At 40.9% G+C, this 27,353-nt stretch overlaps 1 protein-coding gene and 1 long non-coding RNA gene across 10 annotated transcripts in view; one reads left to right on the forward strand and one right to left on the reverse strand.

Annotated features, from left to right (window-relative positions):
• Positions 1-27,353, reverse strand: part of LOC142017252 (uncharacterized) — a 67,866-nt gene that overhangs the window by 18,942 nt on the left and 21,571 nt on the right. For all 3 annotated transcript variants that reach the window (XM_075002124.1, XM_075002123.1, XM_075002122.1), the window contains exons 12-25: positions 25,702-25,770; positions 23,703-23,771; positions 21,046-21,114; positions 17,047-17,115; positions 16,234-16,302; positions 16,085-16,153; positions 13,058-13,126; positions 11,309-11,380; positions 7,785-7,853; positions 6,030-6,101; positions 3,481-3,549; positions 3,292-3,360; positions 1,596-1,664; positions 116-184 (exon numbers count right to left, since the gene is read on the reverse strand). In XM_075002124.1, coding sequence (XP_074858225.1) covers positions 116-184; positions 1,596-1,664; positions 3,292-3,360; positions 3,481-3,549; positions 6,030-6,101; positions 7,785-7,853; positions 11,309-11,380; positions 13,058-13,126; positions 16,085-16,153; positions 16,234-16,302; positions 17,047-17,115; positions 21,046-21,114; positions 23,703-23,771; positions 25,702-25,770 — 972 coding nt within the window. The remainder of the gene's footprint in view (positions 1-115; positions 185-1,595; positions 1,665-3,291; positions 3,361-3,480; positions 3,550-6,029; positions 6,102-7,784; positions 7,854-11,308; positions 11,381-13,057; positions 13,127-16,084; positions 16,154-16,233; positions 16,303-17,046; positions 17,116-21,045; positions 21,115-23,702; positions 23,772-25,701; positions 25,771-27,353) is intronic.
• Positions 7,720-27,353, forward strand: part of LOC142017255 (uncharacterized) — a 34,914-nt gene continuing 15,280 nt past the window's right edge. For 2 of the 7 annotated variants that reach the window (XR_012646498.1, XR_012646495.1), the window contains exons 1-2: positions 7,720-11,040; positions 20,223-20,270. This is a non-coding gene — a long non-coding RNA (uncharacterized LOC142017255). Of the gene's footprint in view, positions 11,347-16,641; positions 16,763-20,222; positions 20,271-22,366; positions 22,523-27,353 lie in introns of those variants that run through there. The other 5 variants (XR_012646497.1, XR_012646496.1, XR_012646499.1 and 2 more) reach the window with 5 other exon arrangements.

Raw genomic sequence — 27,353 nt, forward strand, 5'->3', positions numbered from 1 at the left:
TGAATAAACCAAATCTGGATTAAACAGACTTGACTGCATTTTGAATATAACCTATCCAAAGGAAATATCTATGTAAAGAAGAATTTGCTTTATGCTTGAGTTTAATGGCCTGTACCTTAGGTCCTGGTAATCCAACTCCTTCGGGGCCTTGTTCACCAGGAGCTCCTGGGAGACCTGGAAGTCCCTAACATGGAAGACACACACAGGCAGACGATTAATCTAGTCTGAGGCTACATTAACTGTACCAACAAGGAGTCCTGTGGCACTTTATAGACTAACAGATACCTGAAGAAGCAGGTCTTTGCCCACAAAAGCTTATGCTCCAAAATATCTGTTAGTCTACAAGGTGCCACAGGACTTCTTGTTGTTTCTGAAGATACAGACTAACTTGGCTACCCCTGTGATACCTGTCACCATGGATGTACAACCTGTCTGGTAACACAGTACTGGCAAACTAGTACATCTCATAACTAGAAATGATGGGTTGTGTTTTTGTGTGACACTCTTCCTTTATAAGTAACACACAATCCGACCCTAATGAAAGGATGTGCTGAAGTGTATAGGAACAGTATGCATGTTTGGAGATAGAGGATCCTCTGATACCATGAGCCAGATGCAAGAATTCCAGCATCATATTTCACAAATGCATCAGAAAACATAACAATAATTTTTATTTTGACATTCACTAACTTCACTTGACAACATTTTGAAACATCAACTTCTTTAATTGTTGAGACTTAGAAATATTAGAGAACTTAATGTAGATCTGTGCTGACTCATAATCATTGGACACTTTGGGCTCCATTCCAGTAAATGTTCACTATGCTCTGGAATGTTGCCATATCAGTCATGTTCCTGTAGTGTGTATTGCTGGCACAGTACAGGTATGCAAGTGATTAAAGCATCAGACTGTGCCTGGCTCATGCATATGCAAAAGAAAGATGAGGATATAAGGAGCCTCTTCTCTTCTAACCTTCTTCATAGGGGCTAGGGAGCATTTGTCAGCCCTAGCCTTTGAAAGTGGATGAAAGGGAAGAGAAGGAGTTGAGATCATCTCTCTGTCCCCTCACCACCACTTAAGTCGGCAAAAATGGCCAACAGAAGAGGAACACAAATGTTGCTTTGCTCTTTATGCCTGCTTTTTGTAGGAGTTCTCTGAAGCATGATGCCTCCCAGAGGTCCCACTAGTGTAGTACAGCAGTGCAAACTTTGCTTTTCAGAACTGTAACATGATGCCACAGTTCTGTATCATTTCCCTGGCTGGCTGTTCTATCAGCTAGGTCAAAAGGGAAGAACAAGCCCTGCCTTAAAATAGTAAGGATTCTGCTTGAAACACCAGTGATGGCATTAGAAACTTCCTACTTGTGGTCTCAAAATTGTAAACAAATGAATGAGAGACTTTGGTCGTTAGAAGGAGTTAGAAACTCTTTGTTCCCAGTGGGAAATTTCCCTTTCGCTCTCAAAAGAATGATGAGCCTCAATGGCAGATGAGCCTAGGACACCCATAAACTTTCTGTGGCCCAACAGCTATGGAGGCTTATTTCCTCTACTCATATCTGTTTGTTCAGAAATGATGTGAAAAATTGTCTACTTACAGGTGGGCCTGGATAACCATCTCCTTTTGGCCCAAATGGACCAGGTGGTCCTGGCTGACCACGGTCACCCTGAAATCAGCAGAAAAATAGTTCAAGTGCATGCCCGTATAATTGCTGTTGGGTAGGTTTACACAAAAATGAAACTCCTTTGCAGGATTTGGCAAACAAATACTGTAAATGGCTTTATTTTATTTGTATGTCTCAGTTTATCAGTGACCGATGATGTATTTGTTCTGTGGGTAAAACAGAGGATTGAAAGGGAAACCATCAACTTGAAATCCAGTCAGTTTAGAAAAATGTTTTTAAAGTACTTTCAGGTATTCTGTTCCCAAGTTCCTTACTAGTTCATGTCATTTCAAAAGCTCATTTTCTAATATTTTAAAATGGTTTTCACTCTTCTATTACTGTGTGGAAGACTGTCACCGACAACAGCTAACTCTAACTGTACTCAAGACACTGTTACAGGCACAAAATTGACAAAGGAGAAAAAAACAGAAATAGCAATAATATCTAACTTTGTGGGCCCTTGATATCAAATATAAAACAGCACTATTTCTCAGCTTTCTTGGTATCTACCCTAAATAGCACCCAGATGAAAAGTAGCTTTCTAAAGATGGAGCTAGGCAAGACTGAAGGGCTGTGGATGTATTTGTAATAATTTGACTCTCCTATATAATCTCCTATTTTCAAGACCTTCTGCTCCGTCGTCTTGGTTACTATTGACTTGACCTGGTTACACTGCTGATCTTCCTGCAATTCATAATTAGGAATGAATACACCTCCTGAAAACACTGCAACAGGGAGAAAATGCAGCACCCTATGTGCACCTCACATAAGTTTTTGTGACCACCCAAGTGCTCTGCTCTCTCCGCTTGCTTTCCCCCACCACTCACCCCCCACCAAAAAAAAAAAAAAAACCACACAGAAAGCTCAAGCTCACCATGCAACTGACTCTAGCTAGCTGAGAGCTTCTCTTTTCCTCTGTAGTCGTGACTTTCACAACCGTTATGGAACAATAAAACTAACCAACATTTGGAGGCTTGTAAGTGCAAAGACAGAACTTTCCCAGAAGCAGAGCCTAGATAATGGAACTCACACTCTCTCTTCAGAAGAATGAGGACAGACAATCACTTTCAGAACTCATAACGTAGCAGATTTTTAAACATGATGCTCCCTGGGTTAGTTATGCACATTTGTACCACAACCCACTCACAAACATTCTGATTGTAAAGAAACAATGGCAGACTCTTTTATTTTAAACTATTTAAAATAATTCCATAGATACTCAGCAAACCGCAATGGGGACCATAGCAATAGATAGTAATATATGAATAATAAGAGTTAATAAACTTATTTGTTTGATGTTCTGTTCGCAAAATTTTTACCAACATTAAATTAAACATATTGAGGCAGCTTAAACCAAAGATCCTTAATAAAGTCTGCTGTGGCTTGGAGGAATTAATACAGTCAATAACTGATATTTTGGTGTCAAGTATTCAAATGGTTATTTAAGAAATTACGAGTAAGATGGTTTTAAATATCTTTTTCTGGTCGTACTTAAGGGATTCTGCAAGCCTACTGCAGTTATCTACCCTGACAGTTATAGGGCATTTGCTATCCTTGGTTACCAGCTGTTCTACTTACGGGATATTTACTTATGGGAGAAAGCCAAACTTGGGATCCCTTTGGGGTTTACCTTTGCACCAGGAATCCCAACTCCTGGTTCTCCAACTGGGCCAGCAGGACCAGGTAACCCGATGTCACCCTATGATTAAGAAAACAGATATGCAGGTTTAATTAGCTCACTTCAGTAGTCAGCACATGGTTAATATATTCCATGTGTTGATGATCATAAACATCAGACCGCTTGGAGTGCAGAGGTTACCTTTGGTCCTGGAATAGCTCGACCAGGAAGCCCTGGCATTCCAAGACGTCCTGGCCCACCAGGTTCACCCTACAGCAAATGAGGAAAAGTAGAATGGATTTTAATGACAGGTGGGCCTGAGCAGCACCTGGGCAGCAACATTTCTTGAAGGATGTTTTAATGTTCTATCAAATTGCAAGTGATCACAGATAAGTTCTGACAAATGTGGTTAGACTGGTTACCAGCACAGTACTGACTCCTTAGTGGAAAATGGGATTCTTCTTTCTCCTGGTTCATTGTACAGTATTTCAAGTTAGAAGATTCTTATACTAATGCACTACAGGTTCAATCCAAAATCCATTGGAGTTTATGAGACGACTCTCAGTGGGCTTTACTACTGCAATAAACTGAACACTAAGAAATTCAGCCATTTTTCTTATCTTAAAATACGAGATTTCTACCTCAAAATACATGACTTGGATTTCTTAAACATTCATTTCTCTATACTTTACCCATTTTAGCCCCCAGCCCCTTGTTTATTTGTCAACATGAGGAGAGTTCAGAGAAAGTTGGAGGAGAGATGTGAAATTGCTAGAAATGATAGGTTTGATTCCTCTGGGTAAATTAGGAGTAACTTAAAGTCAGCGAAGTTACATTAACATGAAACCAGTGTAAATAAGAAGAAAATTGTCATGTCAGTTCCATATGTATCTATTGTTGGGGGGGCGGGGGAGGGCCTGAGTTAGCCTGTATCTTCAAAAACAACAAGAAGTCCTGTGGCACCTTATAGACTAACAGATATTTTGAAGCATAAGCTTCTTTGCCCATAAAAGCTTATGCTCCAAAATAGCTCTTAATCTATAAGGTGCCACAGGACTTCTTGTTGTATATGTGTGGGTATGTCTACAACAGCAAAGTTATTTTGGCATAACAGATACTATGTCAGAATAACTGCCCTAGCATGTACACAAATAATTTTGAAATAGTGGTTGCCTTACTTCAAAATTGGTGAACCTCATTCTACAAGGAATAATGCCTATTTTGAAATAGCTGTTTTGAAATAGGTGCTGTTAGAACAGGGAAGAGTGCCTAGTTTGAAAAAAGCCATAGTGCATCCAATGGCTCTATTTTGAAATAGGCTCTGTGTGTGTAGACACTGTGTTTTGAAATAGCGAAGTGCTATTTCAAAAATGTATTTTGTGTGTAGCAGTGTTATTTCAAAATAAATGATTCTGGAATAGCTTATTTCAGAATAAGAGTGCTGTGTAGACATACCCCAAGACAGCCCTGTCACTGTGTTATCTAAGTATCTCCCAAATATTTAAATCTAGTAGTAACAGTAGTCTTCCTCTTCTTTCTCAGACTAGAAAAAATAATGGGATTAGCTTAAAGGGCTTTTTAAATGTTTGTTTGGGTATATGTGAATGGGCATTTTATGTTTCCATATCTAAAGAACTTACTGAGTGAATCCTTTAGCTGAAGGAATAAGTTTTGCATCAAGTGGTGAGAGTATTTACTTTTCTGGCTATTCATATCTCTTACAGAAGAGAGCTCATGGCATTGCAGTTATTTCTGGCATACAGGACAAGTCAGATCAAGGGTGCGAGAAGGTACAGCAGAAGTGTTTTGCATGCCAAAGGGCTGAATGTAGTGCCTGGCATGAAGTGTGTGGGAGAAGAAGCAACCAAAATGGGCCAAACATGGGTGATGTTGCAACCCTATGGCTACATCTATACTAGCTAAAAACTTTGAAATGGCCATGCAAATGGCCATTTCGAAGTTTACTAATGAAGCTCTGAAATACATATTCAGCGCCTCATTAGAATGCGGGCGGCTGGGGCACTTCGAAATTGACGCGGTTCGCCACTGCGTGGCTCATCCAGACGGGACTTCTTTTTGAAAGGACCCCGGCTACTTCGAACTCCCCTTACTCCTATGAGCAGATAGGAATAAGGAGACTTCAAAGTTGTCAGGGTCCTTTCGAAAAGGAGCCCCATCTGGACGAGCCACATGGCGGTGAGCCGCATCAATTTTGAAGTGCCACAGCCGCCCGCATTCTAATCAGGCGCTGAATATGTATTTCAGCGCTTTGTTAGTAAACTTCGAAATGGCCATTTGCATGGCCATTTCAAAGTTTTGGGCTAGTGTAGACACGGCCTATGTGTCAGGTTGCTAGCCGCACATTCAAAAATTGGCCTGGCCAGCCTCCATTATGATTTTGATCAAAGTTGAGAGAGTGGATGGCATTGCAGCCTGATGCACGTATGTTCACAAATAACCTGCTTAGATTTGTCCTGATCACTTTTCTGCCATAGCAGAGAAGGGGAACTGCCATTACAGGCAGTAATTATTATTCAGGCTCCGTTAGGTGCCAAGGATAAGGCTTGGACACCTCTGTTCCTCCCCCTTCAGGTGAGCCTGATTTCAGGATCTCAAAATTTGGGGACATGGACCCCCCTGCTTGAAAGTAGGAGGCAATGACCTTTTCACCACACCATCTTCACTATTGATGAGGCTGATCTTTGGCTCAAGACCTCAGCTATAATGATACAGTATAACATTAAGAGTACTTTAGCACCGGCAGGTCCAGGTACTCCAGTCGGTCCTGATAATCCACGTACACCTCGCTGACCTTGATCACCCTACACAAATGAAGAATCATCATTCTACATTTTATCAACATGGTTAGCAAAAAGGCATTTGAAATCTTGTGTAACTGTCAGTCAAACCTGGGCTACACACATCTTCTTGGGTCCAGGGCAAAATCTGAAACTGAGCTCCCCCACTCTTCTAAAAATAACCATGGAAAGGCAGAGAGGGGTTGAAGAGCAAACCCACCTTGCACTCACCTCAAACTGTGTAGGGGTGCTATGACCAAGCATGCAGGATTACTACACCACTCAGTTTGGCCCAGGAACCCCACCATCATGACAGAGAGGTTGTCTGGGCTACATTTCAGTTAGTCACTGTGACCTCACACGTTTCAACACCACTCCCTCAAATTTGCCTGTCTGTTCCTCTGTCATGATGGAGGAGGAGAGGCTGCTGGGTGAAACCTGAGTGGTGCTGTGACCCCACATGGTATGTCACAACACCACTTGGTTGCTAGGCCTCTTCAAAAAATGGGGCCTAGAGGAAATTATCTGTTTAGCTCTCATTGCCCAGCAGGCTATGAACTAAACAGGGGCATTATTTTATAGCTGCTGAACAAGAAACTTTCACAAATTTCAAGGGAAAGTCAATTAATTCAGCTACAATCAGTCAACCTAATTGTCCTCTAATGACGTCTGTGCTTCTTAAATGTCAATGGTGCTACACTGGAACAAAACCATTGTGAAGAGAATTAGACCCAAAAAGGAGTAATTTGCTTGCATCAGTAAAGTTGAGTCCATCAAGTAGAATCAAATAATAGACATATTATTTACATGAAATAATTAATAAAACATCTAATAACTAAAGAACTATTTTAACTAAAAGGTAAAAGTACTATATATATAATAAGATCTATCTGTCAGAGAAAATCAACAGGCCAAAACAGCGAAGCTGGATAAGTTGCTTATATGTTTCTAAACAGAAAAATGCTAAGATGGAGTGTTGGTTGTAAAGAGGTAACTATTAAAACTATTAGAACTTAGTTATAACAAAAATGCACACAATATAACCATTCAGAAAGCCTAAACCTTTGAACTTCTGAAACAGGGTTCCAACCCCAGGCATAACTGTTTCTTTATTCTGTCAGATAGCACCTAAATATATTTCCTTGAGGGGAACTCTTCCGAACTACTCTTAGATAACCGTAATTTACAGTCTTCAGTTTCTCTTAGCCCTTAAAACATACTGTTACGGTGACCCTGGGTTATATAAAGAGGACTGGATGTGCTTCTACTTAGACACTGTCAAAATCCCTTTTTTCAGGTGTCCAGAAGGATTGCTAGAAAATTATCAGACATATTTATCCTCCTGCCACCAAATCACGCAAACACAGACCCACTCATGAAAACATCTGTTTGAGTCATCCTTAGATGAGTAGCAGTTTGAGTGAGAGATCACGTACCTGAGGAGCTACAGGATGGGAGACAATAGTTTGCAGCAGCATGTTGTATTGCTGCTGGCTAGTTGCTTGTTCACCTCCACAGTGGAAGCTTGCTTTTCATCTTATTTTATCAGTTTCACTAATTTTTTTATGGGGCTCAGATTGAAACAAACTCCGCAGCCAGGTCATAAAATCACTTAGTGCAATTTTTCTTCATTAAATTTGTCTGTACTTCACCAAGATTCTCTGAGCATTGCTTTTGCTAACTTTAATTTTCACAAAGAATTCTTACCTTCTCACCCTGTATTCCAGTTCCTGGGGCACCCTCAGGACCTCGAAGGCCAGGAACTCCTGGCTCCCCCTGTAACAAAAAAAACAAACCAAAACAAAAAATCAGCAAAGCAATAATGCAGCACTTGAATTTAGTTGCATTTTTAATTAGTTTTATTTTTAAGTTTACTTTTAAGTTGTATGGCTGGAGGTAGAAGTTCTCCCTTTAGTCTGTATACCCAGATAGAAACTCCTACATTGCGTATTCAGAGTAAACAATACCCCAGAAGAGTTTGTATGGACATTTATTAAGATAAATTCTGAATTAGTTTGAATAAACTGCAGCTCAGAAAGAGCAAGAGCGGAATCTTTGGTCCTTTAAGACAATAGCTAAACTCCCATTGGCTTCAAGGGGGCCTCAGGTGTTCAAATAGTTTCATTTATGTACTCCTGCAAGGATGCACAAGGAGATATGTTTCTGGTGATAAACAATGTCATGCTCAGTACATTATTTTAAACATAGAAGTATAATGTTATACAAAATGTATTATAAATTTAACCACTAGGTGTCCCCTTGCATAATATATTTTACTTGAGCTGGTAAAACCTGTCCTAGAGAGAGACTAGAGCACTGAAGTGTCTTAGGATATATTTACACACTGAAAATGCTTTGGCAGCGCTTTTGCACTTCAGTGCAGCTACTTAAGCCGACCAAAAGCGTTCTCCTATTGGTGTAGGTAATTCATCTGCATCAGAGGCAATAGCATTGGAAGTTAGGATGGCATAGCTATGTCTGTCAGGGACATAGACTATTGTTCCAGGTGTGTAGAAATAATGTGCTTGAAAGACATAAAATGTTGCAGTATTCTAGAGAAACTGAAGTGCATGTATTCAACAAAGGAAACACACACAAAGGAAACACAATGAACTTATGACTGCCTGATGGACCTTCAGCCAGGTGCCAAGGTTCCCTTTGGTCACCTATATGCCTCTCTGAACCACAGCTTCAGATTTTTCATACCTATCTGCAAGAAAAGCTACAGAAAGGGTCTGCTCCCTGGTGGGTGCCCCAATCTTTGTTAAGAAGGATAGCTCCTTGATGCTCTGCTCTGATTCTTGAGGAGGGAGTTAAAAAGAGAGATGAATGGAAGATGACCTTGCATATCCAGTATGGTCACTGAGTATTTGGCCACACTGTTCAGTTGATGCCATATGCCAGCAAACCTCCAGTATCTTCTGGGACATGCTGTACTGATTCATTATTATTTAGCTGGATGATATTTCTATTTATTTATTTATTGAGAACCAAGTTTTCACTGTAGATGATAAAGTCTGGTTTTCTGTGCAGATTCTTAATCAATACCTCAGTGAACATGGACAGCTGCCGAATCTGGGGAGAACTTCCTGCTTTGCTCCACTCTTCTCTGCATTACATTTGGCCAATAACCATTCAAAGCCAAGAATGCTGGCCTGTTCCTTTGCTAACTATGCTACTTGGAAAGTAACAGGTTCTGCTGCATTGCCCTTGAACTGCCTGATTAATTCCAGTGCCTGTTGACTACAGAATCAGCAACCTGATTTATAAGCTCAGCAGCAGTAACAGAGCACTGGCAGCTCAGCACACATGCCCCCAGATTTTCTCCCTTCCTCTGCTTGCTTGATTCCTTGCCCTGTTTTTGCCTTACTTGAGCCTAACCCTTGCTCCCTGGCCTTATTCCAGTCCTCTTTGAGCCTTGCTCCTGCCATGGAACCAGCTGTGATTCTCCTTTCCTTGATTTCAGATAATATAGTTCTGATCCTTAGCTTTGCTTGCTGGGTCTGACTCTCTGACTTCCTCGGGTCTGGCATGTCAACTCTGATCATTAAGCCTGACTCCTGCTCTGACCGCTGGGTCTGACTGTCAATGACCCAGCCCCGTGCCGTCAAGTAACTCAGATATAGTGAACATATTTCTGTGAAAACAAAAAGGCAGTCCAGACTAACATGGCTGTCTCTCTTACTATAGTTCTGTGAAAGACTTCATAAAGATATAATTTTGCACTGAGAATTCTGAACCAAAATTTTTATTTATTTATATTTGCAAATGATAAAGGCACTGTCAGAGGTTTCTAGCTCATCCTCACATACAGTCATATCAATTTTTGGTATCATTGGCAATATGGAAGGCCCCAGTACTAACTGTGGACTTGTGATGTGAAGTTCATTTCACACCACACCAGCTTTGATGGGGTTAGTGGGATTTACAGGAGCCAATTAACCAAATAGAATACACCTGGAGAACAGCTGGGACTGATAAAGGCTAAATGATGATGAAGCTCAGCTGGGCAGAGGGAAGCTAAGCTTGTAGAAAGCCAGGATGTTTGCTGAAAAAAGCAGCCCCAACTTTAGTAGCTTATAACATACTTTTGGACAGGGCTAGATCTAATAAAGTGTTTTGGTTTACAGCTCTGTCTGGCTATTGTGGCTTGAATGGAAGTAGTTTACTGCTGGATTTATTTATTCAAAAACTATGTAGGGTTTATACCATGAATGAAACAATTGATGAGCTTTGTAGGTGCAAAAGGGCTTTGAGAAAAAAAGGAGAACCTTTCTGAGGAATTTAAATAGCTTAAGATAAGAAAAAATTACATTGGTTAATTAGTATAAATGTTGGAGAAATGGGGTATTATTAAAAGATACTGTTACATTACCTGCAAGACACAGGGAAAAGAGAGACTATAAATCACTAAGTAATGAGGAACTATAGGTGATGACAACTATAAACTATCCAGTCAAGTCTGCTTTGCCACACAAAAGAGGAAAAAGAAGGAGGCTGCAGGGAGATGGTCTGCTAGCACTCCCTGGAAAGGATGAAACCCAGCAGGGAACGTAAGCCCTGGGATCTGGGCTTTGAAACAACAGTCAATCCAGAGAAGTTGGATAAGGAAAGCTTGAACAAGGCAAGGCTGGAAGTGTTCCAGGTAAATAGCAACAGTGTCTGCCTGGGATTGAGGAGACTGGTTGCTAGGCATAGGGTTGCTGAGGCAAAACCAGGAATAGTGTGGGAGTGTGTGTTCCCATATCAACCACTGAGAAGGTGGCATAGACTTGGAATTGGTACAGAAGACTGCCTGGGATGGGGTACAGACTGTTTTTCCCCAGGGACTTTGATACATTGCAAGGGGTGGATTGGACAGTGATCTGGATGGAGAGCTGAGTCATGCAGAGGGAGTATCCTGAGTCCAGAGAGAAACCGTGGTCCATGGTGTGAGCAACCAAAGGAGGAGGCACCAGACCAGGTGAGAGCTAATCAACTCAGTGGTGAGTGTACCTTGTTAGAGGACCTCATTGAGAAATTTCAGTGTACACATGTAAGGTCATTACTGTACATGGATCTCCCTTTCTCTGTGGAGCAACCGGCCATGCCTTCCTCAGCAATGTCAATCCCTTTGTCCTAGACTCCATGGGAGAGCTCTCTGCTGGACCAGAGTATCAATATAAGGGATGGGGCAGGCAGCAAGGGAGCAGAGGAGTGCAGTGGAAGATTCAGAACAAAGAAACACAAACTTTTTGTCCTGGGGCTCCATCTTCTCCTGGAAGACCAGGTAGACCTGCCAGTCCTGCAGAACCAGGTTCTCCCTGGAAAAAATAATGAAGATCAATAAAAACATGTCAATAGTGTTAATGTAATGGTAGTACCATTATCTCTCATAACCAGGGAAACCTCCTTTTTAAAAAGGCTCCTAATTTTTTGTAAGAAAACACTAAGGCATATGAGATTTAACTTTTCAGTCATTCTGTACATAGAACTCCTCTGAATTTCAGACCTGGGAGGAAGGACTGATCAGGAAATATTGTACTAGCTGATTATTAAGAGCATACATTGTATATTAAGGATTAACTATGCAATGAAAGGTTCTTAATTATTATCTCTCCATAATTATATTCAATTTACTTTTTTTAAAAGATCACTATCCTTTCATTTTAACTAATAAAAGTGACACTATTTTAAGTAAATCCTAGCATTGAGCTTAATATATGTTGAGCCCAAACTTGCAGCTACAGTAAACTCTTTCATATTTGGCATTTTATTATCCAGAACACTCAAAAAATGCATTTTAACAACAAGTAAATGTTAGTAATTTTTCCATAAGTACAGCATAGTGAAAGTAAATACAAATAAATACAGCAAATACAGTATAAGTTTAAGTGTACAATACTACTGTTGTTGGTAAATAAAGTACTCTGCATACATATTTGTTTGTTTCTTAATATCTCATCTTGTTATTCTTTAGTGTTGTGCATTTCTAGGTATACCTTTCTATTAGCCAGAATATTTGAAATTCTGGCAACCTCCCGGTCCTGGGGCTGCTGGATATGAAAGCGTTTACTGTAATATAAATCAACATAAGCTCCACTGAATCAGTAGTGCTAGGTTAAACTACACCTACACTTGCTAAGGATCTGAGCATATATATTAGGGGTCAGCTTAAATGTGGTAATGTTGGATTCAGATAAACATAGGTATATATTTTGTATTCAGCTGTCCATATATGACTGATTTTGATCTCACACAGTTATACAATGACAGTCACAATCTAGTTGCGGTTTTCCCATTATGTCACTGGAAAAGTCTTCTTAGCATATATGCAATGTGCATCATTTGGTCTGTTGGTTGGATCATTAGCTTTTCTGGCTAATGGACACCAGTGCTCTTAACAGTGCTCTTAACAGTTAGAGGCCAAAGTTTTTAAAACTAGCCACCTAAAGTTTAGCTCTGAAGTTCACATTTTAGTGCTCAGGGTGCTTCAAAAGTGCTTGGCTACATCTACACTGGAGGATTTTGTCGACAAAACTGGCATTTTATTGACAAAACTCGCAGAGCGTCCATACTAAAAATGTGTTCTGTCAACAGTGTGTCGACAGAACTCAGCACTTTTTCCAACAGCCTTCTGCCTCTCCGCATGACGCAGAATGCCTTTCTTGACAGAACCTGTTGACAAAAATGCTGTGTGGACTCTCTGGGGCCCTTCTGCTGACAGACAGGGCTTCCGGGTTACAGGTCAGCTCTGTCTGCTGTGCTGTCGGTTGACCATTCTGTTGAGAGAGGCCCAGGAAATCCAGCCACTCTCTGTCAACAGAGCGGATCACTTTTTCTCTCTGCTTTTGTGTGTGGACGTGATCTGTTGACAGAGGTTTTGTCAAAAGATCTCTTCCAACAGTAACTTCTGTCAACAGATCGCTATAGTGTAGGTGCAGCCCTTAAGTAATTTAGGAGTGCAAGTCTAAGGAAAGAGTTCTCTATTAATACTAGACCTTTGAACCAGGTTCCCCAAGACCTCTTCCTCCTGGTGCTCCAGTCTCTCCTGGCAAGCCTTGTTCACCCTTAAACAGAAAATGTTTTTGAAGAGCATTAACATCACAATGATAAGACTCTGTAGATTCTGTTTTCTTGGCATCTTATATGTACAGAAAGGGCATTCATCTTAGTAAAGTCCATTATTTAATGTCCTAACTTTTTAAAATTTTGACCTATAGGGCTAAATTCTCCAGCACATTGACTACTTTGTACTTTCTTGGGAAACTTATCACTGGAAGTGGTGAATGCTGTAAATCTCTGAATAACGTAGCAGACATTTTGAAAGCACATCTGACTTTCAAATACATTTTAATCTTCCGTCCCTTTATATCATGAGTACAACTTCTCTCTGCTTTTAATCATTCCAAATGTGAGGAGCTCTTTTCTGTTCCCTAGTTACTTCTCGTTATGCCTATATCTAGCCTAGCACCCCACTTTCGAAAGGGGGATGCTAATGAGACACATTGGGATATGCTAATGAGGTGCTGCAATGAATATGCAGCACCTGATTAGCATAATGGCAGCCGCAGCACTTTGAAAGTGTCACTTTTGATCATGCGCGTCTTGTCTACATGGGGCTCTTTTTGAAAGAACCCCTCACGCTTCGAAATCCCCTTATTTCCTATTTGTAGTGCCTCATTAGCATATTCTGAAGTGTCTCATTAGCATCCCCCCTTTTGATTGCTTACCCTGTTACATCTATATAACATGCCTAATGATGAGAAAGGATGCAGAATTGAGACCCTGTGAAAGGGTGATTGTGACCCTGAAGAGGACAGTGTGGGCCTGAGACTTTGTCTCTCTTGTCATTACTGCCAGGCTTAATAATGAAGTCCAGATGGTGAACATAAAGCCAAGAAATATGTAGCAGGAAAGCAGTTGTAAAAAACTACCTGAAGGAAAACTTAGGGTATGTCTATACAGCATAGTTATTTTGAAATAACAGCTGGTATTTTGAAATAACTATCCTTGCATCTACATGACAAAACCACTATTTCAAAATAGCAGTTGAGTTATTTTGAAGCTGGTAACCCTCATTCTACGAGGCATAGCGCTTATTTTGAAATAGCTATTTCAAAATAGGTGCTGTTAAAACACGGAATAATGTCTGTTTCAAAATAGCTATTTCAAAATAAGCACTATACCCTATCTTAACTGGGTCTATTTCAAAATAAGCACTATGTGTGCAGACAATGTATTTCAAAATAGCTAAGTGCTATGCATTGTATCTGACAGCATGCTCACTAAGAAGGATCATATTGATAATATTAGAGATAAATGTAAAGGCAGAATCAAATTACTTAGATGCATTTCTTCAGCTCCCCATGGTAGAGAAAAGAAAGCAGTGGTAATGCTATTCAGAACACTAATAAGACAAATTACTGAGTATGGCTGCCAGGCTTCTAGTTTGGAATCTAAAACAAATTTGAGAAAACTCGACTCTGTCCAAACTCAGGAGCACTGGAGTTGCATGCGTCTCAGGTTAATGTGACTCTGAGTGTCAGGGAGCTGGAGCCTGACGCCAACCCCTCACCACTCAGAGGAGCAGTGAAACTATCCAGTGCTGCCGCCCCGATAGAAGAGGTTTCCCTGCTTGTGTCAGTGGTGGCAGCTGAGATGGTTTCTCCGCTCCTGTCAGGGGAGGAAGTCTGACTCTCGCTGCCCCTGTCAGTGGAAGCAACCCTGACTCTCGCTGCCTTGGTCAGTTTCCTGCCTCTGCAAGGGGAGGGGAGCAGGGACCCAGGCTGCTGCCTAGTTCCTGGCTTCTCTCCACTTGCTGGAGCCAGGCTTCCCTGAGTTGCATGAAATTTGACTTATGCAGGGTTGTGCAAGAATGCAACCCCTGCACAAGTCGGGGGGGTCTACCGTATAGCTGTGTCAGCTGCCATCCTGTCTGATCCCTTATCAAGACTACTGGCTATCAGAAACAGCACTTCAGATAGTGAAAATTAAATATTTCATGAAATATTACTGGTGACAGAATCAATGCAGTTGGATGGAATCACAGTAAATGTATGGATTCCAGTGCCTCCTCATTCCTCTTATACCCCAACCTCTCACCCAGATTCAACCTGGAGCCCCTTTTACACTGCAAGCTGCTTGGGCCCAGCCCAGAGCCTGCAGCCCCTTCTGAACCCTGACCCCCTTTCCCTAATCTGGTAAATGTGAGTAAGAGTGGGGAAGAGTGAGCAACAGGAGTGATGGAGTGAGCAGGGAAAGGACAGGGTAGATCCTGGGTTGCCCTGAAATTCAAAAAGTGATCTCGGATGTGAAAAGGTTGGACTTCCCTAAGGTTAATCTGTAAGGACCACAGAGACCACTGGAATAACTTTACACACTCATATTTCTTGCTCATTATCAATATTTCTTCTGAGATCACTTTTTGAATTTCAGGGCAACCCAGGATCTACCCTGTCCTTTCCCTGCTCACTCCATCACTCCTGTTGCTCACTCTTCCCCACTCTTACTCACATTTACCAGATTAGGGAAAGGGGGTCAGGGTTCAGAAGGGGCTGCAGGCTCTGGGCTGGGCCCAAGCAGCTTGCAGTGTAAAAGGGGCTCCAGGTTGAATCTGGGTGAGAGGTTGGGGTATAAGTAGAATGCAACTGCTGGACGACTGATGCACTGTTCAGTCAAGCTTAAAATATTCTTCTGGGGAGACAGGAATAGTGCCTGCAGCCTATGTAAGGAACTGCAAGTATGAGGCAGAGAACCCTAGTTTCTGGCATATAGAGTCCCAAAAGGTTCCTTGATAGCAGCAGACCATAGAAAAAAGCTAGGCACACAGCAGTTGCCTTGGTTTTACAAGGGCCTTGCAATGGGGTGGGAGCCCAAATTTAGTATCATAACAACATATTGTAGCTGAGTCTGTGTACTTACTTTCAATACTTTATTAATATAAAATTAAGACATTTCTTACATGTGACATTTAATGGTAAATCAGGAATTCCCACTGTAGCTCTTACGTCAGTGAATTTCCTTACCTTTGAGCCAGGTAGCCCTTGTCCAGGTAGTCCTCTTGGACCAGGAGGTCCTTTTGGACCTTCTACCCCCTGAAAAGATTTTATAATTAATCTTTAAATGTAAAATATTCCCCCAAACTTACAGAAACACTTAAAAATTAAAATCCCACCTTTTCTCCTTGAATACCAATGCCAGATAACCCAATAGGCCCAGGTAAACCAGGTGGGCCAACTTCACCCTGTTGAACATAGTACAATTGTTTACTTTGTACAGATATGGAAACAGTTTAGGTTGCATGCTCAGGCTACGTCTATGCTTCGGGGAAGATCAACCTGCTGGCGGTCAATCTTCCAGGGTTCAATCTAGCATGACTAGTGGAGATGCGCTGAATTGAACTGTCATGGCTCTGCTATTGACCCTCGTCCTCCTGGCAGTCACGAGGAGTAAGAGAAGTTGATAGGAGAGTTTCTCCCATTGACCTTCCACTGTGTGGATGGCAGCAAAAATCAGTTTATAGATACATTGACTCCAGCTGTGTAATTTGGTATCTATGCATCTAAAACCAATTTTACCTTCTAGTATAGACATGGCCTCAGCTAGTGTATCCTGGCATAGTTCCTGTGAAGTCAATGGATGTCCACCAGCTGAGGCTCTGACTCTACACTTCTAAAGAATCCGTTTATACATCTTAGCACATGGTAAACAACTGCTAGTCTTTTTTCGCCTCTAGTCCAGACCTTAACTTTCCCACAGAATCAATCACTTTTTGTTGCAGCTCACATTTACTATGAAGAGATCTTAGAATAGGTTGGAGCAGTGTATTGGCTATAAATCTCACCATAAAATAAGTAACTGTGAGGCTCCTACTGTAGATATCAAATTCTTCATTTTGCTTCACTGCATCTTTTGTTGCTAATATCAACTCCCACTGCATTCAGATTCCTTTGTAATTTGTTAACCGCCTGATCTATTTACTGCTCACCTTTTCACCTTTTATGCCAATGCCTGGCTGGCCACGAGGACCTTTTGGACCATCAAAACCACGTTCACCCTGTATGAAAAAATTTTGTTAACTTCAGCAATCTGTGATCATTTACTCTCTTTGATACAAGTTGGAGAACAGCCCTTAGTTTGAGACTGAGAAGTGAACAAGCTTCTTTTTACCCTTCTTTTAATTTCAAACACAACAGGCTCAATCCAACTTCCTTTCAAATTAATGGTTTAAAATGTCAGCAGGCTGAGCCTCATAACCTGCTCAGGGCTGAATTCTGCTCATTTACTCATGTGAGCAATCTTTGTGAAATAAGGTCAGCACGATTTGACTCACCATTCTGCCTGAATACGGATTTCAGCACTGAATCCATATTGTGTCACTGTTTTAATATAATAAGTTGAGAGTACCAAATGGCTTTCTCCATTTGGCAGCCAAGCATAATGATGGAAATGGAAGGTGATTCGGAATAGACAAGGGGTATTATGGGAAGATGGATTTTCACACACCAAAGGAGTATTTTAAAGGAAATTTAACTGCAGAAAGAGGTCTTAAGGAAAATGCAAGTTAATAAGGAGAAAAAGATAGAAACACAAGGAAATTCTATTTATTAAAGCATATAGTAGCTGCCCTCCGCTGCTATACATTATCATAGTTCTACATAGTGAAGTCAGTAGAGCTAAAGATCTTCTGCCACTAAATTTCTGATTGTAGATTTTTATTTTAAAAAAATTTCCTACTTAAAATAACATTCTTTACTCCTACTGCTGTAGGATATCTGCATATAATTTCCTTCTGTCCAAACTCTGACCTTTTAACAAACATGCTTTTTTAGAAGCAACCGTGTAATTGGTTTTTAAATTTACAAATCAGCTTCGAAAAGACATGATTTAATGTCAGTGACAGGACATACTTGGCAACAGGACTGGAGATTATGCAAATAATATAGAATCTGTTGATACATGTTTGGCTTCATTTCAAATTGGCAGTAAAATGTAGTGCATTTTTGTAGGCACTGGAGTGCTAAAAATCTTGCTTTCTTGGCCATACTCCAGCCTGGTTGAAAAACATTCATTCTGCTTATCTGAATTCCCTCTGTTGCTTCAGTTAGATGCATTCTTCACTGCCTTAACGTGTCATGGAGTGTCGCTTGGCACTGCTAAATAGTGGCTCATTTCAGTACTGGTGGAGTGATTTCTTTGTGTGTTTTCTTTGCTGTGTAAATGTAAGGGATCAACACTAACAACATCAGAGAACTTACACGATTGCTCCTGAAATATATATCCAAAATCATGGTTAATTTAATTAAAAGTGAATGTTCTGATACCAACAGCCAAAATCAAGACCAGTTATTGCAGTATTGGGCTAAATAAGATGCAAGAGAGGTGAGACAAGGGAAAACCAACATTCGCATTTGGGGCCCTACCTGCAAAAATGACCTTTCACCACTCCCCCAAATGTAACTAATGTCTGACAGCCATGATCACTTCTAACAGTGCCCAGAATCACTTTGGGGATTTTGCGGGTAGAGGGAGCATTAGTTCTTTGGGATATACTGCAACTTTACCTGACTCCTTTCACATTTGAAATACAAACGCTATGTCTGCACTACAGAGATCTTTCGAAAGAAGCACTTCCAGAAGATCTGTTCCGAAAAAATTTCTTTTGAAAGAGCGCATCCACACAGGCTACGTCTACATGAGCCCCTTCCGAAAGGAAGGAGCATGGTAATGAGCAAGTTGGGAAGATGCTAATGAGGCGCTGCCATGAGTATGCAGCACATCATTAGCGTAATGGTGGCCACGCATGATTTGAAAGCGCTGCTTTTGAATTGCATGCCGCCCGTGTAGATGGGGGCCTTTTGAAAGGATCCCTGGGACTTCAGAAGTCTCCTCTTCCTATTTAGTGGCACAAATCACATGCAGCTGCCATTATGCTAATGAGGCACTGCATATTCATGGTAGTGCCTCATTAGCATCTTCCCAACTCGCTCATTACCATGCCCCTTCTGAAAGGAAGGGGCTAGTGTAGACCTAGCCACATAAAAAAGTGGATCAAAAGAGCGATCTGCTCTTTTGAAAGAGAGCATCTACGCAGCCCCTGTTTTTCTGAAAGAATGGGCCGGGATCAAAAATGAAGACTGTTTTTTCTTTGCCCTGCGGAGCATCTACACCCATTTTCTTTTGAAAGAAGCTTTCGAAAGGGGGTGTTCTTCCTGAAATGGGAAAGGAAGAGTGATTTTGAAAGGAGCATCACATTCTTTCAATTTACTTTCAAAAGAATGCTTGTTGCATGTAGACACTCTGTGGGATCTTTCGAAAGAGCCCCTTCTTTCAAAAAATCTTTCAAAAGAACTTGCTAGTGTAGACGCAGCCAAAGTGTTAGGACAGATGTACTCTTTAGGCCCTCTGCCTGCACTCCTGCTTATGCTTGGGGCTATGTGTGGCTGTGAGCATATTTTTTTAAAGATCTGCAAGAAACACTCATTCAAGCACATTTGAGGATTGAGTGTCATTAAATCCCAAATCACTGGAAGACTTAATATAAATTCTGGTAACCTTTAGTATCTGTAGCACATTTACACATAACATAATCATTACAATTTCTCTGGGAGGTATTTAAGAGCCAGTCTGCATTTATAAAATGGGTATAATACACCAGAAAATGGCATAGAAGATCACAGAGGGAATCAGTTTCAGGCAGGAACTAGAATATGGGAGTCTCTTGTGAGTCCCATACCTAGACTTCTCTATCTCTCATGCTATTTGTCTGTTGTTGTAGTCTGTCTGTTGCATTAGCTGGTCAGCCTAGGAGTTGACTCAACTTCAGGCCAACATCTGGAAGAGAACTAGCAATATTTTCAGTGCTGTTCCCTCATCAGTGAACTAGTATCTGAATGCCAACAACAATGGCCAAGGAAATATTGTCCTTGCCTCAGCTGGGGTTCTCTACAGAATCAGGGATGTGTGGTCAAGATTTTCACTAACCCTAATGCGAGCACTGGATAAAGGTAAAGGGGAGTGGGTATGAAGATACAGGAAAAATCAAAGACAAGTTTTCACTCTAGAACCATCATTTTAGATTAGTCTGTTTTCAAGACTACCTTCCAAAGCAAGGTGCTATAGGCTGTTTTTAAAATTAAAGCTCCAATTCCTTTCCCTTTTCAGATCCCCCAAAGCAGCGGTGAGAGACTACAGGCTATGGAGCCCTCAAAGGTAGGGTTGACAACTTTTTAACAACCCAGAACCAATCACCCTAGACCTGCCCCTTCCCTTAGCCTTATCCCCCCACTCACTGCATTCTGCCCTCCCTTGGGGGCTTGCTCTTCCCCCACCCTCATAAGCTTTCACTGGGCTAGGGCAGGAGTTTAGGGGGTGAGGCCAGAAAAGAAGGATTCAGAATGTGGGAACTCTGGGTTGGGGTACAGGCTCTGGTGTGTGTCTGGAGGTCAGGCGTTTGAGCTGCTGGAAGAGCCTCCAGGCTGGGGAGTGGGGCCAATGGATTTAGAGTGTGGGAGGAGGCTGTGTGTTGAGAAAAGGGACTGGGATGCAGGAGACGGTGATAGCTCTGGGGTGGGGCTCAGGATGAGGGAGGGAGGGCTCAAAGCAGGGGGGTGAAATTAAGGGATTTGGTAAGCGTGAGGGGGCTGCACGTTGATGTGGGGGTTGGGGTATGAGAGTGGGTGAAGATTTAAAATGTAGGAGGGAATGGCCACGTTCCCTTTTTGACCAGGTGTTATGGTTGAATACCAAATACCTGACCTCCCTCCATAAAGACCAGCTATGACAGAGAGAAACTTTGAACCACTGTCTTCAATGAATTTGTACTAGTTTAACTGAGTGACCTATTTGCCTCCGAGCCTGTCGGGTAATTTGACTAGATAAAATTTTCACCATAGATCAGGGCCTGTATACATTCCAGTAAATGGAAAGTGGGTCCCTGGTTTAAATGGAATAAAGATTGGGTCTTATGTACTGTCTGCTATGCTACCTTTGGTCCTGGAAGCCCTTCACCTGGTGAACCTCTTTCTCCTTGAATTCCTTGAGGTCCTTGAGGCCCCTGTTAAAATAAATTTAAAACAGCGCAGAAAATATCAACTAATCAAACTGATAACAGAGCAATATGCCTTGCTGTTGCTCTTTGAACACCTCTTTGAATTTGGTACATAGTTATAGCCTGTTAAAATAATACAGTAATGTGATAGTCACAATAAATCAAGAGAGATTTCTGGCCTGCAGCAATAACGTGTTTTACAGGATTATCTTAGTGACTTACTTCTGAGTCATTGAACATTCCTTCTCTTGACTCATCTTAATTGTTTCTTCCCCATCCTTTGGAAATTATTATTAATACTTTTTAACATTTGAACATAACCAGAAAGAAGCTGACTAAAGGCTACACAAAATAATATGAAAGAAAGTTCATGAAGAGAGCTATGACTCTGTGTTATGCTAGTGGGAGCATAACCTGGCAAAGGTCTGTGCGAAAGATAGATCCAGCATCTTCACATATTAGGCTGGTTAGCCACAGGGAGCCACTGTATTTCTGCCTCACAACTTTATCCTGAGAAAATGGCAGAGTGACAGATTTCACTACATCAGTAGAGTAGAATCTCTTGGGCTGTGTCTACACTTGCATTCCTCTATCGAAAAAGGAATGCAAATGAGGGAAATCAGAAGGGCAAATTAAGTAATGATTTACATATCTTGTGGTTCATTTGCATAATCTGTTTCCAGAAGAGATTCTTTCAAAAGAAAAAAGCAGTGCAGATGGGGCTTTTCAAAAATAAATGCCGTTTTCAAAAGATTCCTAATTCCTAAAAAAAATTAGGATATGCACAAGATATGTAAATCAGCACTTCATATGCATTTCTGATTTCCCTTATTTGCATTCCTATTTCAAAAGAGCAATGCAAGTGTAGACACAGCCTGGAAATTGACTATGACTGGAGACGGTCTTCTGTACAGCTTCAGAACTACCCTCTATGTAGATGGAGAAAATCCTACTGCCTTCAGTAATAAAAAGGAAACTCCCTTTCAAATTGTTATAGTTTTCAGTATTATATTTTTGTTTAAAAAACAAACAGTTAACCAGAAACACAATTTTCCAGACGTTTTGCAGTTTATTGTTAAATAATGATTGTAAAGCAAGTAGGAACTGCAAAAGAAAGGAGGGATCCTCAAAAGATTGAGGATATTGATTCTTCCACCTCCAGCTTGTCATTCCCAGTGAGAAGGGAGTTATAGAACCAAATGCAGAATCTGGCGTTGAGACTAATAATGAGTAGGGTTTTTTATTCTTGCTTTATCAGGAGCCACAAGTGTGGCAACAATGCATTGACCTGCAATCTGCTTCCATGTCCTCTTCTCTACACTAAGGGGATACCCTGAGTGACATCAGTTCGACATCTAGTACATGATCGCATCTCCTGGTGCAATGGTACAGCTGTGGTGGTTGGCATATAGAGGTACAGGCAGACGTGTCTCTGTCCTTTCCCCATCTTTTTGCATCTACATGCAGAGGATCAGGGATGTAAGGCCTCCACAGAGGCTGCTCTTTCCCACGTAGCTACCTGCAGTATGGGTAGCCAGTTCAGACAATGAAAAGGGCACCTTTACTGATTGACCATTACTGGTGTTAATAAGGCTGTTTACCCAGTGGATTCAGACCCCTTCAACAAGAAGTGCTCATTCTTCTGCATGAATTTCTTTTCAAGCTGGATTGAGATCAGTCCATTTCTCATCAAATACAGCTTTCTCATTTTAAAGGGAAACTGTTGTACAAAATTATTCTTTCAAATTTCTTCCTGTTATGGGGGAAAAAAGCTATGCCTGAATCATTCTGGACCCCATTCTCCTCTTGGTTACAGTAGTGCAACTTCACTGAACTGAAGAGAAGATAATTTGGCCCAGAGTACATTGAACAGTTTAATAAACCGCACTGTTTTAGAGAAAGATTGCACTTGACTCTGAAGAATGGTTCTAATCCAAAAATTGACACTGGAAAAATGGTAAATTGGGCCTCAGCTTTGCCTCAAGTGACTTGACTTGGTAAGTTAAAAGATATGTGGAGGAAGGGCAGAAATCCTCATTGACAGCCCTACAAACCCAATAACTGGGTGGAAGGGTTCACTTTTCCATCAGTCATTGGTTTTGCTGACCAAATTATGATTTTTAGGGAAACCTATTCAACCTAAACGGTTCTACAGAAATTGCACAGATACATTTCTTTGGAATATAACATAAGAAGTGGGTTCATAATCCACAAGAAGGAACAGAACCTAGATATCTTTCTCTTAGCTGTGTTAGCTTGGTAGCGCTAAGTGGAGTGAAAGGCAGTAAAACCTTAAGTCATCGAATGTTGCTTAGAATACATGCAAGAGTAGATTTTTTATTTTTTTTTGAGTAAGAAGGTGCAGTTTTTCATAGTTACTTCAAAGAGCAGAACCGCAGTTGAAGATAAGGAATGGGAGATAGACTATTCAAATGACTGAGGGAGATGAAAACCCTAGATAATTTGACATGTACAAGAGAGAATTATGCTAAAGATGAAAAGAGTTGGAATAATATAGCATGCAAATACTTGTTAAGATATAGGCCTTCAGAGGGATTTCTCCCCTCCCCCCGCCATCATAACACAGAACATACCGGCAGTCCTGGCTCACCAGCTCCAGGTGGGCCAACAGGGCCTGGTCTTCCTGTCGAGCCAATGTCACCCTTCAAACATATATTTTTAAAAGTGGTTTTTCTTTTTTTGTATTTGCACAATATATAAACACTTTTTAATCATGCATGCTTTGTGCGGTGTTTTATCTACCTGCATGTAATAATAGTGAGGGAAATCCTAATCTCCTCACCTCCCTGGCAACATAGAAGACCCAGTAGATAGTGGAACTGATGCAGTTTCATGGCATGGGGGGAATGAATGGAATGCTGACACAGTGATCATGGAGGAGCTTTGCTGCCACACCACAAATAGAATCAAAATCAGCAATAGGTGGCTTATAACCATGGACTATAGCAATTGATACTATTTGGTCATGGTGAAATTAGTCAAAATTCATGGAACAGTCATGGTAAAAAATGTACAAAATCAGAGTATGATCACATTGGAGCTGAAGCCCAAGCCTCAATGGAGGGGACTGAAGCTGAAAAAGTTGTGAACTTCTATTAAGATCATGGAATCTGTGAGCTCAGTGATCTTACTAACAATCATATGTCACATCTTATTCTCATGTACTTAAAATCACCTTTAAGATACATAACTGGCAGCTGGACACACACTTAAAGTTTCTGGCTCCCAGCAATTACCTCTCGGGGTCAGGGACCCATGCCTCTCTCCCTCCTGACTGGAACTGTAAGGTTGCACAGCTCTCTGCCTTACCCTGCAATATCCCCAGCTGCCTAAAGGCCACTGCCTGTGTTTTGATTACTCTCTGAGGGCCAAGACCAGACTGGTGCTAGCAGTTACAAGTAACCACACACAATTTGTAAGCAAGACCTTATTGTAAAAACTTTAGAGAGAACATATAAAAACCCAGTAAAAGTTCCTATGCACTTTCTAAAAGCTTACAAGAGGTCACCCTCAACTTTATGGCATCCTAATAGGTCAAAATCTTTTCAAACCTACTGTAAAGTTTTGGGACCTTGGACAGAAGGCCCTGTCTGTTTTCTTGATCAGCACAAAGACCCTGTGTCAGTTCAAGCTCATCCTTGTACATCAACCATCTTTCCTTTGTCTCCAATTATCTGGAAAATCCAGTCTGAATCAGTATCTTCACACCACTACAGCAGGTGGTACCTTTTTAGAGTTTTGTTTAAGGTGAAACATTGAAACTAAAAGTTTCACTAATTTTTTTTAGTACCTAGAGGAGCTGTAGTAACCTTCCCCAATCATATATAAGCCATTCATAAAACTAATACAATATGGGCCCCCAAAATATTCTGTGTGATTGCAACGTCTGTCCAGTATTGCTTTGCTTTATTTTAAGGAAAAACGTTTTTCTTTATATAAACTGTGTTTTCAAACATGGTTTTTGAATTTGAAGGTTGAAATTAAATTTAGACCATGATTCAGACCTACATGTATGCATAAGACACAGTATGCACTGTGAGTAGTTTGGTAATTCTCTGTGTTTGACAGTAGCATTTTTAAATTATGAATTTTGATAACTGATAATTGACAAATTAATGGAGACTCCTTCTGAACCCTAACTCAGAAGAGTTTTGGCAGCTGAGAGGCCTACAATTTTTGCCTAAAAAAGAGACACTGATAGCAAACCAAGTAGAGTATGCATCAGATACAGCCCTTTTTCAGAAGGCTAGCATTTCATTTACCGTAACCTCATGTTCTCTGAGACAATTATCAGAATTACCAAGTGTGTGCATAACAGAATATTCCTTTGTTTATGACAAAATTTGTCTCATATTCAATTAGCCATGTAGTCACTGGTTTTAATAATACCGGTGCTATAAAGCTTTTTTGTATTAAAAATTTATGAACAGTTTGACTAGCTTTGCAGGTATTACAACCTCAGCACTTATTGTACTTTTCCTGATGATACATCAAAAGTGCATATATTTAGCCGCTGCTGTTTTTATTCTTTACAAAGGTATGCACACTATACTATATGACTAGAATTTTTACCTTTGGGCCAGGCAATCCTATTCCAGTCTCTCCAGTCAATCCAGGTGGCCCCGGAAGACCTCTTTCACCCTTTTTAAAAAAATAAAAAGGAAACAATTTTGCATTTAAAACATTTCAAAGCATTGTAGGTTTCTAGAAGAACCAGACTCATGCAATTTGTCTAAAAAGAATGAATTTTGAATATGAATAACAATAAAGCTGTGTCTACACTACAGAGTTTTGTCGACAGAAGAGGCCTTCGGTTGACAAAACTAGGGAACATCCACACTACAAATGCGTTCTGTTTAAAATCTGTTGAAGGAACACAACCTTTTTTCTGGCAGAGTTATGTCGTGAAAGTTTGAGGCATAGCACCTCTGTAGACAGATTCTGTAGACAGAAATAGTGTAGACGCTCCAGGGGGCCCTCTGTTGATACAGAGGGCTTTCAGTTCACCTGGCAGCCCTGTTTGCAGAGCTTCCAATGGCCTGTGCTGTCGACAGAGGGCTGGGCAGTCTGGCTGCTCTCTGTTGACAGATGGCATCAACAGGGGGAGGCCCTATTAGGTGTAGACCTGTTCTGTAGACAGAAATTCTGTTGGCAAAACTCTGTCGACAGTGACTTCTGTAGACAGAACTTTGTTGTGTAGACCCAGCTTAAGTGATTTACTCCTGTTTGGAGTTGAATATTTCAAACCCACTGGTATTATATTACAATGTTGGTAACCTACATTGAGTCTACATTGAACTGAGCTAAATCGGGGAAATCTCTAAAACCTAATAGAGTAAAAGTTCTATTATCTGGCAACCCCAGTGCCAGATACTGGAGCACGGCCACTGGCCCCACTGCTACCGGCCAGTCAGCCAACCCTGCAACATGCCAGTTAATCAATGTGCCAGTTATCTGGGGGCTGGATAACCAAGTTTTTACTGTAGATTAGTGTACCTGAAGAAATGGGTCTGTCCCATGAAAGCTCATCACCTATTAACTTATTTTGTTAGTCTTTAAAGTGCTACACGACTGCTGGTTTGCCTTCCCTGAAGAAGTGATGCAAGCCCAGGAAGATAGATAGAGGCCCATGGATTAAAATGGGAATATAAAAGGCACAAGGGATCAAAACACAAAATGGTAGTGAGACAGATTAGGTTACCTGGTTCTTACACTGGTTATTCTTTCTCACAGGAACAGGCACAATGAAATTAATGAGAATGTTTAAACGAACCAAATTTACTAGGCTAGGCAAGTTTAGCCCTAAGAGCTCTTTCCCATTTCTAATTTCTCTGATTCAGTGACTGTGGTCACTTTAATTCTGAATCTTCTTGTCTGTGTGTCAGTCTTGTTATTTTAAGGATTGTTGAGTGCTTCTGGTAATAAAAAACAGAATGTAGCCTTTTGGGATTTATACACTGAAAAGGGAAATGTGGCCCACAAAATGTTAGTATTAGAAAGGGGAGACATGCCAGGTGAAAGAAGGTGCTTTCTCGGTATTGTTTGTGGGTTATACTGAGAAACCTTGCATAAATATATTTTTCTAACTGAAAAGTTAGTTAATTGAATGATTGAATCTTGGAATTTAGAGGTCTGATCCACAGCCCACTGAGGTACATGGAAAGGCACTTACTGACTTTAGTGAGCTTTGAATCAGGCCCATAGTATTTAACACTCAAGGACCA

This window comes from Carettochelys insculpta, chromosome 8, assembly GCF_033958435.1.
Source record: "Carettochelys insculpta isolate YL-2023 chromosome 8, ASM3395843v1, whole genome shotgun sequence".
NCBI lineage: Eukaryota > Metazoa > Chordata > Testudines > Carettochelyidae > Carettochelys > Carettochelys insculpta.